Consider the following 17,487-nt stretch of genomic DNA (forward strand, 5'->3'; position numbering starts at 1 on the left):
AACCCAAGACAGAGCTAGGATAAAGACATTGCTAGATTAAGACAAATTCTATGCAATTAAAAGGTTTATTAATCATGCTTTCCCCAAGCATAATAATCAAAATACTGAACAATAGATTAAAACCAAATAAATAACAATTTCCTTGTGTATTTCCCTGAGACAATAATAGGAATACTTCTTTAAAGAAAAAATCTTGAATTGCTTTATGACTGAATTAGGATATACACAAAAGTATGCTCAAATAGATCAATTAAGCAACAAATATTTCTTAAGCATTTACTGGGTTGCATAACATTGTACTAAGTTCTGATTCATAAACAAACAAACAAACACACCCAGTCCCTGATATCAAGGACTTAAGTTATAAAGGAAGAAACAGAATGCCTCTGTGTGTGTGTGTGTGTGTGTGTGTGTGTGTGTGTGAGAGAGAGAGAGAGAGAGAGAAAGAGAGAGAGAGAGAAAGAATGAGATTTAATGTATAATTCTCAGATTAATTATTGGACTTATAACCCCAATTTTTAAACTCCCTTAGTATTATTATTCCTTAGACTAAAACTGCCTCCCCCCACTCCATCCCATAAAATTTTTAGTTTTTATCAACTATTTTCAAAAACCTTGAGAAGAGTTTATCTCTAGCCTGGGAAACTAGCCAACTCTAGAAAAAGGAGCAAGATAAGAAGGAACATCAAGTTTCAAAAGCATCTTTTTTGTCCTCAAATGGGATTGCCATGATAGTCAGGGGTTTCTTGATCATGGGGGTCTTTAGGTGTATGCAGTGTTGAAAATCACATGCTCAAGACTGTGAATGTCAGAGCCCCACCCCCCTTCTGTGGGATTGGACAGAGGGGAGGACAAGAATCTTGCATCAGGATTATTATTACCTAGAAGAGAGGACATTTCTGCCCCAAGCAAGATGCTTGTGTGAGCAGAGTTCCTTTTCCTTCCCTTCCTCCTTCCCCTCCTTCTCCCCTCACCCTGCCCCACCACTTCTGCTCTCTGCTTTTCTCTGCCAGCATCTTGTCAAGTCTCCTGTCTGCTTAGTAGGATGATTTCTGGGGGTACGAGCCTCCCCAGAATTCCACTCCACACTGTTAACCTGGGAAGAAACAGAACTACTAAGTCAGAAAAACTAAGTCTTTAATCAGGAAAGAGAGAGTATTCAGTATTTTGGCTGCCACAGAGTCAAGCGCCTAAAACTACACAGAGCCACAGGCTGTGACACTGGCAACAGTATCTCTGAGAGGACCACCGTGCTAGGTGATTCTCTAAAGAAAAATAGAACTTGGGGAACTTATATACCATTTGGGGAGCCAAGGACAGGGAAGTATGATTGATTGACATTACCATGGCTACAAGGAAATGAGAGCCCCAAACTGCACTGACAACACACAAACAGGCTGGGCTATCAGGGAGTGGTCTACATACAATAGATACTAAAAGGCTGGTTCCCACATAGATGTGGGTCTTCTTGGGACTGATTTGATACCACATGGGAAACTTCTAAGACTAATATTGTTCAGTTGGAAACTGTTGAGTCTGAGACTTCCCTTGAGGTAAATTCTCAGGGGAGGGGCAGGATTGGGATCTCTGGATCTCAAGTTGACAACCACACACACACACACACACACACACATTCACTCATATAAAGTTACAATAGAGAAGGCACCAGAAGTTGAGGACAGGGAAGGGGATGAGGAAGGAATAGCTAAACCCAATTCTTAAAGGAAGTTAGGAATTTTAAGAGGTAGACAGAGCTGAGGATGAAGAGCATTTCAGACATGATGGAAAGCCTGTGTCAAAAAGCACAGGGATAGGAGGTGGTTGTTGTGTGCCAGAACAATTAATAAGCAATACAGTTGGATGAAGAAGAAAAAAAGTGTAAAAGACTGGAAAGGTTCAGAAAGAGGCAGCTTTAAAGACCTTTATATTCCAAACAAGGTGCTACCTATATAATTAAATTTAGGTTAAAATTTATGAGATTCAAATGATTATTTTTGTACAAAAGTTGAATGTAATGTCAGCAAATTAATTAATAACTCTTTTATGATTACAATAAAAACTAAGATGTAATGTGGAATAAAGATCAAACAAAACTACTGACCAAAGGCCAAAAAATGGAAATGTAAAATCAACTGTAAAACTCAAGATTAATAGGATTATAGTAATTTTAAAATTAAATCCATCTATTCCCCATGCAAGTTCCTTCTTGAATGCCTTCCTTCATTAAATATAGTAGTACACCTACTTAAATTACTGGCCAATGATATGTCAATTGACAGATTGATACATGCATAAATTGCACAAATGAGAGCTAAACAATACTGAAAATAAAATATACAGTTTTATTATAATCTCATGATCCAGTTCATTACTAAGATTATCTTTACCTTTATGATTTGTTTGGTGGTCTGAAGTTTTTGATTAGTTAATTCTTGTTGCAGTGTTAGCTTTTCATTGGCTTCTCTTAATTCCTTAATAGAAGTTTCTGTACCCTTTTTCAAATCCTGTAGTGTATTGATTTGCTGCTGCATGGATCCAACTCTTTCAAGTAGTAATGATTTTGAGAAATTTACATTATTCTCATTCTCCTTGTTAACTAAACAAAACATATAATAAATAATGGTTTTTAGTCTTTGATAAGATTTAAAATGAGAAACAATTTCAATGAATTCTCACCTTTATTAGTGGATGGTGCATATGCACTCCGTATAGCACTAATTTTTTTCTTCTGTAAAGATGATTTTCTATAAATCTTCTTACTGATATCCTGAATTTAAAAGTCTCATACAAATTAAATTAGCATTCAGAAAGTCTAGTTAAATAAAATAAAAACAAATGAACTTATAACATATTAAGGGCAAATGAAATTCATGTAAGATAATTGTAAATAAATTTGCAAATTTTTAATTTTCTCTTCACCCCAAACCCACAATTTATTAGTTAAAACTACTTAACTTATGGTTTGAAATTCAACTGGCAGGCAGAAGGTCAAATTAACTTGTCAGGATATAGGATATATTTAAAAGCTTTCTAAAGAAAACTGGCACCAATGTGACAAGTATTAAAATAAAACATATTGTGGATCTTTCATTATTTTGGTTCTTGATGTGTAAATTCTTTATTCTCCTTATCAATCCTGTCTGACCATCTCTTGGTTATTTCACTATTATGTCACCAGTAGATTTGGGTGAATAATAGAGAAAATAAAATTTCATTTGTTCTATTTAGTTATCAGCAGCATAACTGAATTCTTAAGAGTTAATCTGTGCATTGCAATTACCTATGCTACCCTTGTACTCTAATATCAGGGATAATCACAAATTGTCTTCAAGTGGTAATATGAGATTCTCAGATGTCTGTCTCTGCATGGTATAAGAAAAAGTATTCATAAGAAATAAAAGATTCTTGAAAATTTTCATGGCATTCAGTGGGAAAATAATCATAAGGAAATTAAGAAAGCAATTCCAACCACTATTCTTTGTAGTAAGTTAAAAAAGTTTAAAAAACGAAGTAATGTAAGTAGGTAAATAAATTACTTTCCCTTAAGGAGTGTTCTTTTCCCCAGACATTCTTTATGGTAGTATACTTATATTAAATAAAACAATGCTATATTTGCTTGATTTCCAAAATTGCTCTTAGATAATAAATATTGCTTTCCAAAAAAATTGAAAAGAAAAAAGGTACGTGTTTCAAAATCTAGAAAACTAGAATGAGTATTATCATGGTGGGATTTTTTTAAAGGTGATGATGAATATGCTAAGTGTGCTTAGTTTTTGTTTTTGTTTGGCAATGAAAGAAATTCATTGTAAAAAAAACATTGTTTCTTACAAAATATAAATTATCTGAAGACTTTATTTCTGGAAAAACTGGAAAATTTTCCATGAAGTGGTATGGAGCAAAATAAGCAGAACCAGAAGAACACTGTATACAATAACAGCAATATTGAATGATGATCAACTGTGAATACTTGACTACTCTCAGCAATGCAATGATCTGGGACAATCCTGAAAGACCTGTAATGGGGAATGCTATCCACTTCTAGAGAAAGAAATGTTGGAGTCAGATGGATGAAGATCAAAGCATACCATCTTTCACATCAGTGTATTTATGGTTTTATTTTGGAGTTTTGGTTTTATATGAGTGTGTTCTTAGAAACAATGGCCAATTTGGAAGTATGTTTTGCATGATGATAAAATGGAATATATTTTTAAAAAAGACTTCATTTCTGAAATAAGTTAATGAGTAGTTTAGGGTGTTTTTTTTGAAAAATTTTTGAAGAAGTATTGTTATTAAAAATAATTTTTGAGGGGCAGCTAGGTGACTCAGTGGATTGAGAGCCAGGTCCAGAGAGGGAGGTTCTGGGTTCAAATCTGACCTCAAATGCTTCATAGCTGTATGACCCTGGGGCAAATCATTTAACCCCCATTGCCTAGCCCTTCCTGCTCTTCTGTTGATTCTAAGATGGAAGGTAAGGTTTAAAAAAAAAAAGTATTTTTGGTAGTCATTAGGAAGAAATGTCTATTTTAAAACTTTAGAATATTGTATTTATCTTAAAAAACAGCACCACCTAATCTAAAATAACTGCCAAAATACTTATAATATATATGATATATATGTTAACTATAATTTATTCAGTCCAACTGAATACCAAAAAATTAAGAATGTTGACAAATTTTCATTGTGACAATGGGCTACACACACTTTATAAATAGTGCATAAACAAAATGAATGATTAAATATAAAGTGTGACTCTAAAGTCATAAAGTTAACTTATTTTTTAGGATCTTGGACCCAGTGAAAGATTTCCTTCAAAATAACTAATTACTCTGTAACTCTCTACACCTTCTCCAATCATGTTGGCATTTCTCACAATATTTATGGAGCTACTTTTCTGGCACTATATCCAGAGTCCATTCAAAGCTACACAAGGAAACGGTTCTTATTTTATGGTCACACATCATTTCTTATTCAAAATAGTACTTCCTAGCTTAACATCTATCTTCTTTAATCACTAGACTGACCAGAAAATTAATTTTAGCAAGTTAGAAAAACCAATTTTATCCTCCAAGGTTAAAAATAATGTGTCACAAACTGCAGTAAATTCCAAGAGAACAACTCCAAAAATGTTTTAAGATCCTAGTATTCGAAATTGGGTACAACTTTTTCATTTCATAGACAAGACACCCAGAAATATTAGGGAACTTATTCAAAATAGAGCACAGGATTGGATTCAAACCCAGGACCTTTAACTCCAAATATTTCTACTATACAAATATAGCTTCAATTACCTAACATTCTTTTGATGTGTGTATCCTAATACGAAAGCTGTTAAAAGTTATTCATATTATTCTGTAGTCATACCACATGAAAAAATAAAATGGGGTAGAGGTCAATTGAAGGGACTTAAGACCATACATTATTTTTTATATTCTTTATAAGGATAAATTTCTTCAATAAGTATCTGTCAACAATAACTAATTAGTAGGCAGGAATATCATGCACCAAAATTTCAATTAAATACAATAAATATGTAAGCAGTGCCTACTATGATTAAGACATTATTCTAGGACTCAAATCATGTCCTTTGAGGAATATTTGAAGGAAGTAGGAATATTTACTCTTGAGCAAAGAAAACTTGAATTGGGGGACTTAGCTATACACATTGAAAGGTTGTCATACGGAAGAAGGATTAGATTTATTTCCCTGAGTCCAAATGAGTAGAACTAAGACCAATAGGTAAAAGTCAAAATAAGTCACAAGTAGCATTTATTTTCTGGGAGGTAACTCCATTTTCAATGAGTTCACATTCAAATGGAGTAGACAACAAATGTATGCCTCTCTGTCTGTATGCTCATCTATCTAGTTATCTAGTCATCTATCAAGTACAAATGGAAAGTTGACAAATGTGACTATATATAGTCTATTTAAGTATAAGGTAGTTTAGAAGGAAAGGCACCGGTAGTTGGGAGGCTCAGGAAAGAAGATGGTGCCTGTGCTGTATTTTAAAATAGCAGGAACCCTGGTGGGGGAGAGAAAAATGGAGTATTGGTATAGGGTGGATGAGTAATGCAAAGCTCACATCAGTACAAAGTTGGAAAGTAAATATTCTTTTCATTTAAACAGAAAAAAAACTTCATCTAATTTTTATTAGAGCTGTGCAAAAATGGAGTGGGCTGCCCAAGGTAAGTAGTGAGTTCAACTGGAAGCTGGATGATCATTTGAAAGAATAGCTGTAGTATGTTGTTGTTTTTTTAACTCTTACCTTCTGTCTTAGAATAGATATAAGTACCAGACCCAAGACAGAAGAGTGGTAAGGGCTAGACAACTGAGGTTAAGTGACTTGCCCAGGATCACCCAGAGAGGAAGTGTCTAATGCCATATTTGAACTCAGGACCTCCCAACTCCAAGCCTAGTTCTCTATCCACTGAGCCACCTAGCTGCTCATTGTAGTAAGGATTTTTGATGAAGACAACCTGGATGATCTATAATAATGTCTATCAACTCTAAGCAAATATAAACCTTTTGTGCCCTTAGTCAATTGCAGAATTTCTAAAAGTTCCCTTTTGATATGTTTAAGACCCCTAAAGGAAGCCATTCTGGGTCGCTAAAAGAGCTTTAAATTGCACAGCCCCCTACTGTTTCAATCAAAGAACAATCTAGTGATTAGGGCTAAAGAAAACGTTCATACTCCAACTTTTTGTACTGGTTTATGCTAAAAGGACAACTGAGAAGTAATTGTTAATTATAATCTATTATTAAACCTAGTTTAAATATTTTTCACTTCCTATGTTTAAAAGTGAACTCTTAGAGGACAGAAACTAAATATTTTGCTTTTCTTAGTCTCCCCAGCACTCAGACCACTGCCTGGCATATAGTAAGTGCTTTAACTTAAAGGATAGGGAGAAACTGTAGTCAAAAAAAAGATAGTTAATGTTAGTAGTGAGTTGCTCCAATGGAAACAAATTATTTTTTAATTTTAAAAAAAAGTTTTAAAAAGCCATTAAAAACAGTTCTTACAAAAAGGTAAAGCTATGTAATGTACCTTTTTGGTTGGACTTTTTATACCTAATATAATTTCTTTCCCTTTTGCTTGTTCTTCTGTCTGTTCCCTTTTATCTTTTTCAGATGTTTCTACGATGATTGTTCCTAGGTTTTGAGAGGTCAGGTCTTCAGAATCACTTCAGTAGGGAAAATTAAAAAAGAAAATTTATTAAAGTAATTTATTTCTTTCCAGGTTGAATCTTTAGATAATTTATCAATTTTAGGTAAAGTTAAAAATAATTGAACTCTAAACATGTGCCAAGGATACTTCAAATGAAGGGTAAAATTATCCAATGTAGACATTTACATTCATCAAGAACACGAGATACCTATAAAATCTCCATTTTACCTTGTGCTTTACTATGTGGCTACGGTTGTAGTGTTAATTAAAGGAAATGATAGTACAGAAACAGAGAATCAAGTTAATTATTATTTTCAAATCTCTAATATCCCCTAGACAAATTTTCAATGATGCACACTAGTGGAAATGTCTTATGAAAAACCTGTCAGAAGATAGGTTACTGATCTATACAAACTGCCAGATGGGTCCTAATATTTAAAATATTCTTTGAAGGAGGATAATAGTAATGCAAATATTGAGTTGCCTATATTTAAGCCAAGCAGAATTACTTATTAGTAGAAACTTGTGAGGTTTTGTGGATTTTGCTGTGAATGAAAATGGTAAGAAAGTGAGACTAATTTAAATTTTCAAAATGAATAAGTATGTAGTTACATATGTACACACGTATCAATTTATTAAACCTTGCTTTTTACAAGTGGATATTAAAATACATGATAAAATATACACTATTTTCAAATCATCATATTATAAAATGAGTGGAAATTATTGTAAGAAATGCTAACAATTGAATTTATAAGGTGCTCAGAATTTGAAAAGAGTATCTAAAGGAGACTATGACTTTCCATTAGCAATGGCATTCAGACAGAATCTGGATTGTTGAAGTATAGATTGGACCCTAAGGTGCCTCCTAAATTAGTTTGCGAGTTCGTGACTTAGATCTCATTGATTTGTTTCAATGTAAGTTTTTAGAAAACAATGAAAAGGCTGCCAATCATCTCTGAAATATATAGTATATGTACAATCTAACTAAATACGACGGGAAAAAGTAAAAAAACTGCATAATACAGACTAGTTAATTTTAGCATAAAGAAAGCAGAGTTAGAGTATGTGGTAAGTAAAACAAGATGCCATGATCTTAGACCTTAAGCAAGATTGCTTAATGAGAGGTATGATTGGACTTTCAATTTGCACCACCTCAAAACAAAAAACTCATCAGCATGTAAATTCTATTTTTTTAAAAGGACATTTTGCTGAATGAACTGCATGTAAAATTTCCCACAACTCCATATCTATACTTTGGTACTCTTTACTGACAATACTCTCATCTGCCCACTCTGTTGGTAGTGGGACATCTAGCTGCCCCTCTGTAGTATCTTGGAATCTCAAAATCTCTTTGGGACAAGCAAACATTTCCTAAACCCTAACAGAGCCTACCCTAGCAGTCAAGAAAGATTGAAGAGTGAAAAAAGTCTCCACTGTGTAGAACAGAATGGTAGTAAACTAGTTATTCTGCTAGAGAAATTTGTAACTTTTAAGTGAGCAGACCCAGATAATTCTTATTAATGGCTTACTGTCAAATTACCCTCTGTCCCTGGTCTTACATGACTTTAAATTCTTTCCAAGAATTTAAAGATTTGGATAAAGGCTAATCAAATGTTCAGATTAAAAGCCAAAGAAACTTGGGGATGATTGGACTGGAAAGGAGAAAACTTAAAGAAACATGACACTGGTCTTCAAGGATATGAAGGGCTAATGTTGAAGAAGGGTTCAATTGATTTTGCTTCATTTTAACATAGCAGAAGTGGAAGCATGAGTGAAAATCATGAAGAGGCGGATCTAAGTTAGATAGAGGGAGGTAAGTAGCACGCTGGATTGAGCATCAGGCCTAGAGTTGGGAGGACCTGGGTTCAAATCTGTCCTCAGAAATTTCCAAGTTGTGTGACCCTGGGCAAATCATTTAAGTGATTGCCTAGCCTCTCTTCTCTCTTAGAATGAATACTAAGACAAAGAAGGGAAGGGTTTTAAAAAAAAAGATTTAGTTTGGATGTTAGGAAAAGACTCCTACTAATTAGAATTGTCGAAATGGAATGGGTTATCAACCAAAGTAGTAGAGTCTCCTTCTGTAGAGATTTTCAAAAAATTGTTAGAAATCACTAATTAAGTAAAAAGCATTTTCATTCAGGTACATGTCAGCTAATAGTTATTAGTGTATTGATATTTTACTAAATAGGAAATGAGGTCCTTCTCAATTTGCAATTCTGTGGTTTTCATTTTACATAATTCTTATTCATTTAACCCCACAAATCCTCTGTGGGGATTTTATATAGACTGCTAAAGGGATTTCTATATAGGTTTTATAACACTCCATGTTTACTAATATAGAATGTGAGCTATCTTGTTTCATTCATTTCATTATCAGCATTTATTAAGTGCCTACTAATCTAACAGGAACTGTGCAATGTAAGGGAGATGGATACAAAAAAAGGTAAAAGATAGTCCCTGCCCTTACAGTCTAATGTAGAGCTAACCTGCAAACAAATGCATATACAAAGCAAGCCATTCCTAGGATAAATAGGAAATAATTGACAGAGGAAAAGCAGGGAAATTAAGGCCTGGGGAGGTTTCTGTAGAAGGTAGGATTTTAGCTGAAACTTAAAGGGAGACAGGTCAATAGTCAGAGCAGAGAAGAGAGATCATTCCAGGCACAGGGGACAGAGAAAGTGCCCAGACACAAGAAATGGTGTCTTATTCTGGAACAGTCAGGAGGCTATTCTATAACTGGCATAAATTCTTTTCTGGTCATACATAATGTGAATGATACTTTTATGCCTTTCCCTCTTCTATCCATGGTATTTATCACCACTGTTAATTGATTCAACTGCAATTTTAATTCTTCAGAGACTAGAGAATTCATACAGATTATGATTCATACAGCCAAATAGCATCACACAACATATGCATGTGTACACGTAGACAAAAGGTTGATTTTGTTTTAAGGTACTTCATGATGAGAATAACTTCTCATCCTGTACAACTCTTATTCATACCTCCTACAAATCTTAAATACAATCAAGGTTTTCTCTATCTTATGATAAGTGAATAACAATATATTCTATTGGTTGTCTACCACGTATGTCTTGATCTTGCTACATGACTAGACTATTTTTTCATGTAGTCATAGATCTCTGGAATGATTTTCTTTATGCTGTTTCTCTTGCACAATTTTGTTAGGAAAATACTGAAGCCCACTTGCGCCACCTTGTAGAGTTTCATTTACCTTGGGTCAAATCTCAATTTTAATCCTTCAGAGACTGTTGTTGCATTACTTGTAGTTTTTCAAGACAATATCTCCCAATTCCTTACTTAACAATAATAATTAGATGCCTTTTGAACAAAATAACTTCTTGTTATATATTTTGAAAATTTTAAATGATTCTACCTAGTAGCAGACTTAAGGGAAGAGTTTTACTGTTCCAAATTAATTTTTTTATACAAAGAATAAGTACTATAGGATTTTGTATTCTATATATCTTTCAGTCATATTATGTGATTGTAAATATATGGTCTGCTGAAGAACATAAGTTTCAAAACTTGTTAGTTTATTTCTCAATTCTTTCTCAAGGATCCATATTTAATGCATTCCTCCTCTAGTGAGCTATGAGAAGAAGAACTATTGGGGAAAATAACTCAAATCAGTCTAACATTTTTACTATAAATGTAATAAAAAAGTAAATTTCAACTAAATGGAAGGATGTATGCAGTTCTCATTGGAGAAGCTAATAAAGAAGTTTTCCCAAGTAAAAAAAATGTGCTACACTGTTCCTTTGACAAGAACAGATTGGTTCCTGATGTGGGAATCATTCCTGAATTACTCTGTTACAGAAAAGATCAAATGAGGTCTAATACACTTGGTGAGATGCTCCATTTTTATAGCCTACACTGATGTGCTTCCTAACTCCTATCATTCATTGCATAATCTACTAATAATTTAATTGAGGCTTGTCTCAATCAATCAACATTTATTAAGCACCTACTATGGGCAAGGCACTGTGCAATGCTATGAGGATACAAAGAGAGGCAAAAGACAGTCCTTACCCTCAAAGAACTTACAATCTAATAGAAGAGACATGCAAAGAAATATGCAAAAAGCAAGCTACATACAAGATAAATAGGAAAAAATAACAAAGAGAAAGCACTGAAATTAAAAAGGAGTTGAAGAAGACTTCCTATAGAAGTTGGGAAACTTAAGGAAGCCTTAAAAATAATCATTATATGATTTCTAATAACAATGACCTAAACTTGAATCGCCACTAAAGAACTCTTCAGTTTCTTAAACTGGTATGGCTGAGTTCATGAGGATGCTGCCCATAAAAGATGTTTCATTTCATTCTTGAACCATGGTTGTTTTAAAGGTTCTGTGTGAGAGCTAAGCCATTTTTAGTTACATTTGACAAATCCAATGGTATGTACCTGTTACAAGACTTTACTACTAATCACTGGAGTGATGTTTGCTTGCTCTAAAACCATTTCTACAGATTTTGGTTTGTATTACATGCTCAAGACCATCTATCAACCTTCATTCTTTTTTTTTAAGGGGGAATTGTTTGGTTTTCTATTACCACCTTTGGGTAATGGGCCCTGTGCTCCTTGAGGAAAGAAACTATCTGTATTTTTGTTCATATTTATTCCCAACACTTAGCACAGTGCCTGGCATATAGGAAATACTCAAAGTATCATATTATAGCTAATAATGACATCTAATATTTAGGTAGGTTTTAAAATTTGATAAATGTTTCCAAATATTGCCTCCTTGATCCTCCCAACAATCCTGGGAGTTAGTCACAATTATTATCCCTTTTCATAGATAAGAAAATTGAAGCAGAGAGTAGTTAAATGACTTGTCCAAAGTCACATGGGAAGTCATTATCTGAAACAAGATTTGAACTCATCTTTCTGACTCCAGGTCTAGCACTCTATCCATTGTAGCAACAAGATGCCAATACTGTATGCCACCAGCTACAAAAGCTGAAAGGAGAAGACTATTCTGAAGACAGTGAAGCTCAGCTCTGGGACCTAATTGTGTGATCTAATGAGAATTCTTTGCAGTTGAGTGTTCCTTGAGTGTTTTGTCATGCAGTAAATATAATACAGTAGGGGCCCCATATTCACTAATTTGACATCTGCTGATTCACTTACCTGTGTGTTAAGCACAGGCAGAAAAAATGAAATTCGGATAAGGCAGAGTTGCACAAAGTTGTGAGCCTCACTTTCTCTTTCAGTCATTAAAGTCCAGTGGAAAGACAAAAGTCAAGACAACTGGGCATGGCCCAGGATGTGATGGATGACCCAGCATCTTTGATATCTGACCACAGTGCCTGCTTCAGTTGCCTCCACGGCCAATGGCATGAACTTTTTATCTGCCCAATCCACCAGGAGAAGTCTCTACATACCTGGAGTAGACATCCCTCTAACTCCCCAACAGGTTTATGGCCCATCGGCTACCCTCAACCTGGGTCAGCCCATCTGCTAAAATGGTTTACTAGAGTGTGACATGCTACCACTTCTTGGGGTCACAGATGCTGGGGCAAGTGGATATCAAAGATGGGTGAGCAGCCCTGAAGAGGGGCTCAGTAAGCCCTCACACCAGAAATGCTAGTCCTCCTTTGAACATCCAAGAGAAAGGGAACTGTATAATAATGTACAATGTATCATATTTTTACTATATTAAAGTTAGTAATATCTTAGTATTTAATTTATTAGTTCAAATTCATTATATATGGATGTATAAGAAATCATTTTATGTTTGTAGTTAGTAGGTATTCACTTATATCTGCAGTTTCAGTCATCTATGGTAAATCTTAGAATGTACTGCCCTAAGATATAAGGGCCCTATTGTATTTAATTTTCATAGTGAAACAAAGTGTCATTGCAAAAAAACTCAAGTGACAAATCCTAATTAAAAAAGGAAGGACACCAAAATACATTTCCTCAAATACGTAGAGCATAAAAATATGAATTATTTATTTATACACACAATATCTATATATTTACATAATCATGAGTAAAATGATTATATTATTTATGGAATGAGAAGGCAAGTACCAAAAGCTTGAAGAATTATGAACAATTAAAATGGAATATAGGTTAAAGATGCAGGATAACTCCTAGTTGGGATGTGAATGAGATAGGATTTCACCCAATCTGAAATCTAATGTTTTCCCAGGAAGATAACAGCACAATTGTAAACTATGCATTTCATATTAGAATTTACAGCTAGAGAGACTAAAGAATGACCTAGTCCAACTTCATTTTACATAAAACTAAGGCAAAAATAGATAAATTGTCTTGTCTAAAGTCACATAGAAAGTTTCAAATCTTGTTCCTTATTATATTTTACTTCCTGAACATTAAAAGCTGAATCAAATCTCTAATCTATGGTTCCAAGAACAACTTTAATAAATTAACCTACAATGATACCAAAATTGATTAAATCATCCCAACGCCAGCAACAAGTTTTTAAAAACTAAAGTGTGATTAGAAAACAAAACATACAGTATTAAAAACTGGTTTGCTTTGAACCAGTATGAAAATTAGAGATCAAAATTAAGTCTGTTCATTTTGAGTACAGGATAAAACAGAAAAGTGACTTAAGCAAAGATTATAAAAAACTATCTATTTGCCCTTGTGGATTTACTGATGTACCTCAAGTACGTATATGTATCTACGGACAGAGATTAGGGAAGAACACATTATAGATCTTTAATGCATTCCTGTTGTCATTCACCGGGGGCTATATAATTCAAGACCAGAGAACTACACCATGATAACTTTAAGGAACTAATTTTTTACCATCATTCAATTAAAGTTAGTACAATGACTGTGCATAAAACATACATGAAATAATTAGTGAAGATGGTTCTTAATTTAAAGGATGTTAAACAGCTTGTAGACATCTGGTAACAAGCTGAAATGGGTCATTCAAAATTTATCTAACTAAATTAAGAAGGAAAAAATGTTTCTCCTCCTGGGTCGGCATGTCACAAGATAACTAAACCGACTTAGTAGGCTTGCCTGGGAATCCTTAGCTGTCAGTGGTGAATATGCAAAGGGCCAGCAAATTAAATCAACCTGCCAAACTGTCAATTTCAAGCCTCATGACTGCATGAAAATAGCATCACTGGAAGAAATCAAGCATTGCCTTCTTTTGGGCTTCCTGGCACCTATTCAAATACTCATGCAGTTGTGGCTAATTTTGCATGCAAATTTCAGTCAATAAGCTCAGAACAAGACCTCCCAAGATATTTCAAAGGATCTGACAGTATTTTTTCTGAATACCAAATCGACAGTAGTTGAAATTCAATCTCCATTTGCTAGTGCTTTACATATGCACACTGTCCCCTCCAAAGAGCTAAGTTAATGAGAGCCGTACCTGCTTTCACTCACATCCTCCCAGTCGTCCTTACAGTTCTCGAACATATTGCTCATAACCTTGATGGACTGATTGAGAAAAGCCTGAGAATTTCCCGTGGCACCTTTTTTCTTGGCTGTTTTAAATTTAACCTTGGTGGTAGTTGTCTTACATTTTCTACATTGTTCAGTGCTCACCACTTCCAGAATAGACTTCTCTGGCATAGTTTTGTCCAGCTCCTCTTGTAGCTGAGTTAAAGACAGTGTTGGTATCTGGAGCTGGGTTTGAAGCACTGTTGGTGGTTGGACTGGCCCTTGTGCTAAAGGCCCTGTGGGTAGTTGTATTGCATTCATATGCTGCATAGCTTGCATCTCCTGCAATAAATGAGCTTTCTGAATTCGATTTGTGTCTTCCATTTCTTGTACCTTTTTCCTCAGATTTTCATTTTCTTTTCTCATCTCATTAATTTCCGCCACTTTTTCCTTCAGGGAATTGACTTCTACCACTTGTTCCCTCAAGGAATTAACTTCCACCACTTGTTCCCTCAAGGAATTGACTTCTGTCACTTGCTCCCTCAAGGAACTGATTTCTCCTGCTTGCTTCTGTAAGGTCTGGATTTCCACCTCTTGCTCATGGATCTTGAACTCAAGGACAATTTTGAATCTTTCCAGATCTTCCTTCTCCTTCTGTAAATGGGTTAGCTCTTTTTCTTTTGCTTCTGTATCATCTTGCTGCTGTTTATAGGAGGATTTCATTTCATCATTTTCTTTACTCAACTTTTTATTTTCTTCTTTCAGTTTTTTGGACTTTTTCTCAAAAGCTTTCAATCGCTTTTCCAACTCACTTACCTAAAACAAAAATGTATATGGTTTCATTTTTCCTTGTTACATCAAGAATTATGAGATCATTGTAACTTAATGTTTACTTTGTGAAAATAGTTACTGTTACCATAATGTCAAAATCAATTGAGGGCTTAGTGAATAAATTATAAGAGAGTATAGGTGAATACATTCTAACATGAAGAATGCTACATCTAATGAGCAAAGAATAAATGGTAGAAGATAATTATATTCTAGACAAAGGGAAAGAGAAGTCTAAATAAGTTAACAGATTCTGTAAATATATTCTGAGACTGACACTATTTTGCTATATATACAATATGAACAATATTTTCATAATGGAAATTCTTTGCATAAGCAAAATAATGTGAAAGTATATACATAAATTTTATTAATAAAATAAATAGAAAATAAATAGAAAATATCTATAAACATGTTATCGAATTTCATCCATTAATTTCTTTTTAAAAATCACAAAAATAAAATCAAGTTTTAAATGAGGTTGAACATTTAAGTCATAGATTGCAAAGTTCACAAAATGACTGGATGCAAATTATAAAAGAACTTTAAAATCAAGATCATTTCAATGGTGCTTATTATCTAAAAGGTAGTCAAAAATCTTTATTCCTTTCAATACTTAAACATGCCTTGGGGCATATTTTCTTTTAAAAATATTTTCTACCTAGGAAGACATGTTTGCTAGCTCCTTTTTGCTCTGATCTTTCAAAGGATCACAGATAGAGAGCTAGAGAGAAATTTCAGAGACTATCAAATCCAGGCCCTTCCTTTAACAGAAGAAAAAACTGAAGCAAGAAGTCAACTGGCTTTTCCAGGACAGCACAGCTAATATGTGCCTAAAGGTTTGAACCTGAGTCTTCCTGGAATTAAGTCCAGTGTACTAACCATGGTGTACAATGCCTCTCTTAGTCTCTTATTTTAAGTACTGCAGAATGCTACTTTTGGTCTGGAATTCAGAAATTTAGACTAATAAATAAAACACAGATGATAGAATTGAGATTAATTAGGAAACTAGGGTTTTCTCCCATAAGTCATCTATCTTGGTATTGGTTTTCTAAAATGGTATTCTTGGTATTGGTTGTCTAAAATGTCTCAGTTTCACCAGATAATTAAATCAACTTCTGATTACTGCAAGTTGTACAAACCTATATTTGAAGAAGCCAATGCAAATATTTCATAATTAAAAGCAAATGATTTTAGATTTATCTTGCCGTCACAGATGAAAAAGGCTGAATGTATTTTGGTTCAATTTACTGATGCTTTGCTTAGGTCGGGAAAAGTAGAACCCTTCATTTCTTGGGTTACCACAATCAGCTCAACATGTGAACTCATCTCTCCAATGAAAATAAAGACTAAACTTGTGATTTCACTGATAGAAGAAATTTCTATCAACACCAGCTAATATCTTCTCTTTACCTTTAGACAACTACCTATATCACTGAGAATTAAATGACTTGTCCAAGTTCCCAGAGTCAGAATGAATATTCCTGGATTTAAGATCAGTTCTCGATTCACTATATTCTGACTGTCTCTCCAAGAATATATACCAAATATCCAAGAACTATACCAAATTTTTTAAATTATTAAATTTAGTTTTAGAGGATTCCAAATATTCTCAGATGAAAATAAACAGAATATTTTAGAGACCACTAAATTTACTCATAAAAACATATGTGTAAAAGAACAGGTGCAAAAAAGTAGAGATCTATTACCACAATTTCTATCACTAAGTGCTTTTAAAAAGTGGCATCTAATTTATTTTCAAATTATTATCCCTCAAATGAAAAAAAGCTAATCAGATAGTGATAAAATTTAAAAAGTTAGTCATTCTGGTAACAGATTTAATTTCAAAAAATTATTCAATTTTCCAATTACAAAATTTAAAAGGGAGAAGGTATAATTTCCAAGAAGCAAATTTCTATAATATTATTCCTTTAATTATTTTTTGTATGACAATCATGTTGTGCCCTTTGAAATGTTGAAGATATTGGGAAAAGAGGTCACATGTACTCTCTCCCCCCCCCACCCCCACCCATCTCTCTCTCTCTCTCTCTCTCTCTCTCTCTCTCTCTCTCTCTCTCTCTCTCTCTCTCTCTCTC

At 33.9% G+C, this 17,487-nt stretch overlaps 1 protein-coding gene across 1 annotated transcript in view; it reads right to left on the reverse strand.

Moving 5' to 3' along the window:
* CNTLN (centlein) overlaps nt 1–17,487 on the reverse strand; it is a 427,627-nt gene that overhangs the window by 123,017 nt on the left and 287,123 nt on the right. The window contains exons 16-19 of the mRNA XM_044677223.1: nt 14,553–15,379; nt 7,043–7,178; nt 2,677–2,767; nt 2,388–2,596 (exon numbers count right to left, since the gene is read on the reverse strand). Coding sequence (XP_044533158.1) covers nt 2,388–2,596; nt 2,677–2,767; nt 7,043–7,178; nt 14,553–15,379 — 1,263 coding nt within the window. The remainder of the gene's footprint in view (nt 1–2,387; nt 2,597–2,676; nt 2,768–7,042; nt 7,179–14,552; nt 15,380–17,487) is intronic.

Source organism: Gracilinanus agilis, chromosome 1 (genome assembly GCF_016433145.1).
Source record: "Gracilinanus agilis isolate LMUSP501 chromosome 1, AgileGrace, whole genome shotgun sequence".
NCBI lineage: Eukaryota > Metazoa > Chordata > Mammalia > Didelphimorphia > Didelphidae > Gracilinanus > Gracilinanus agilis.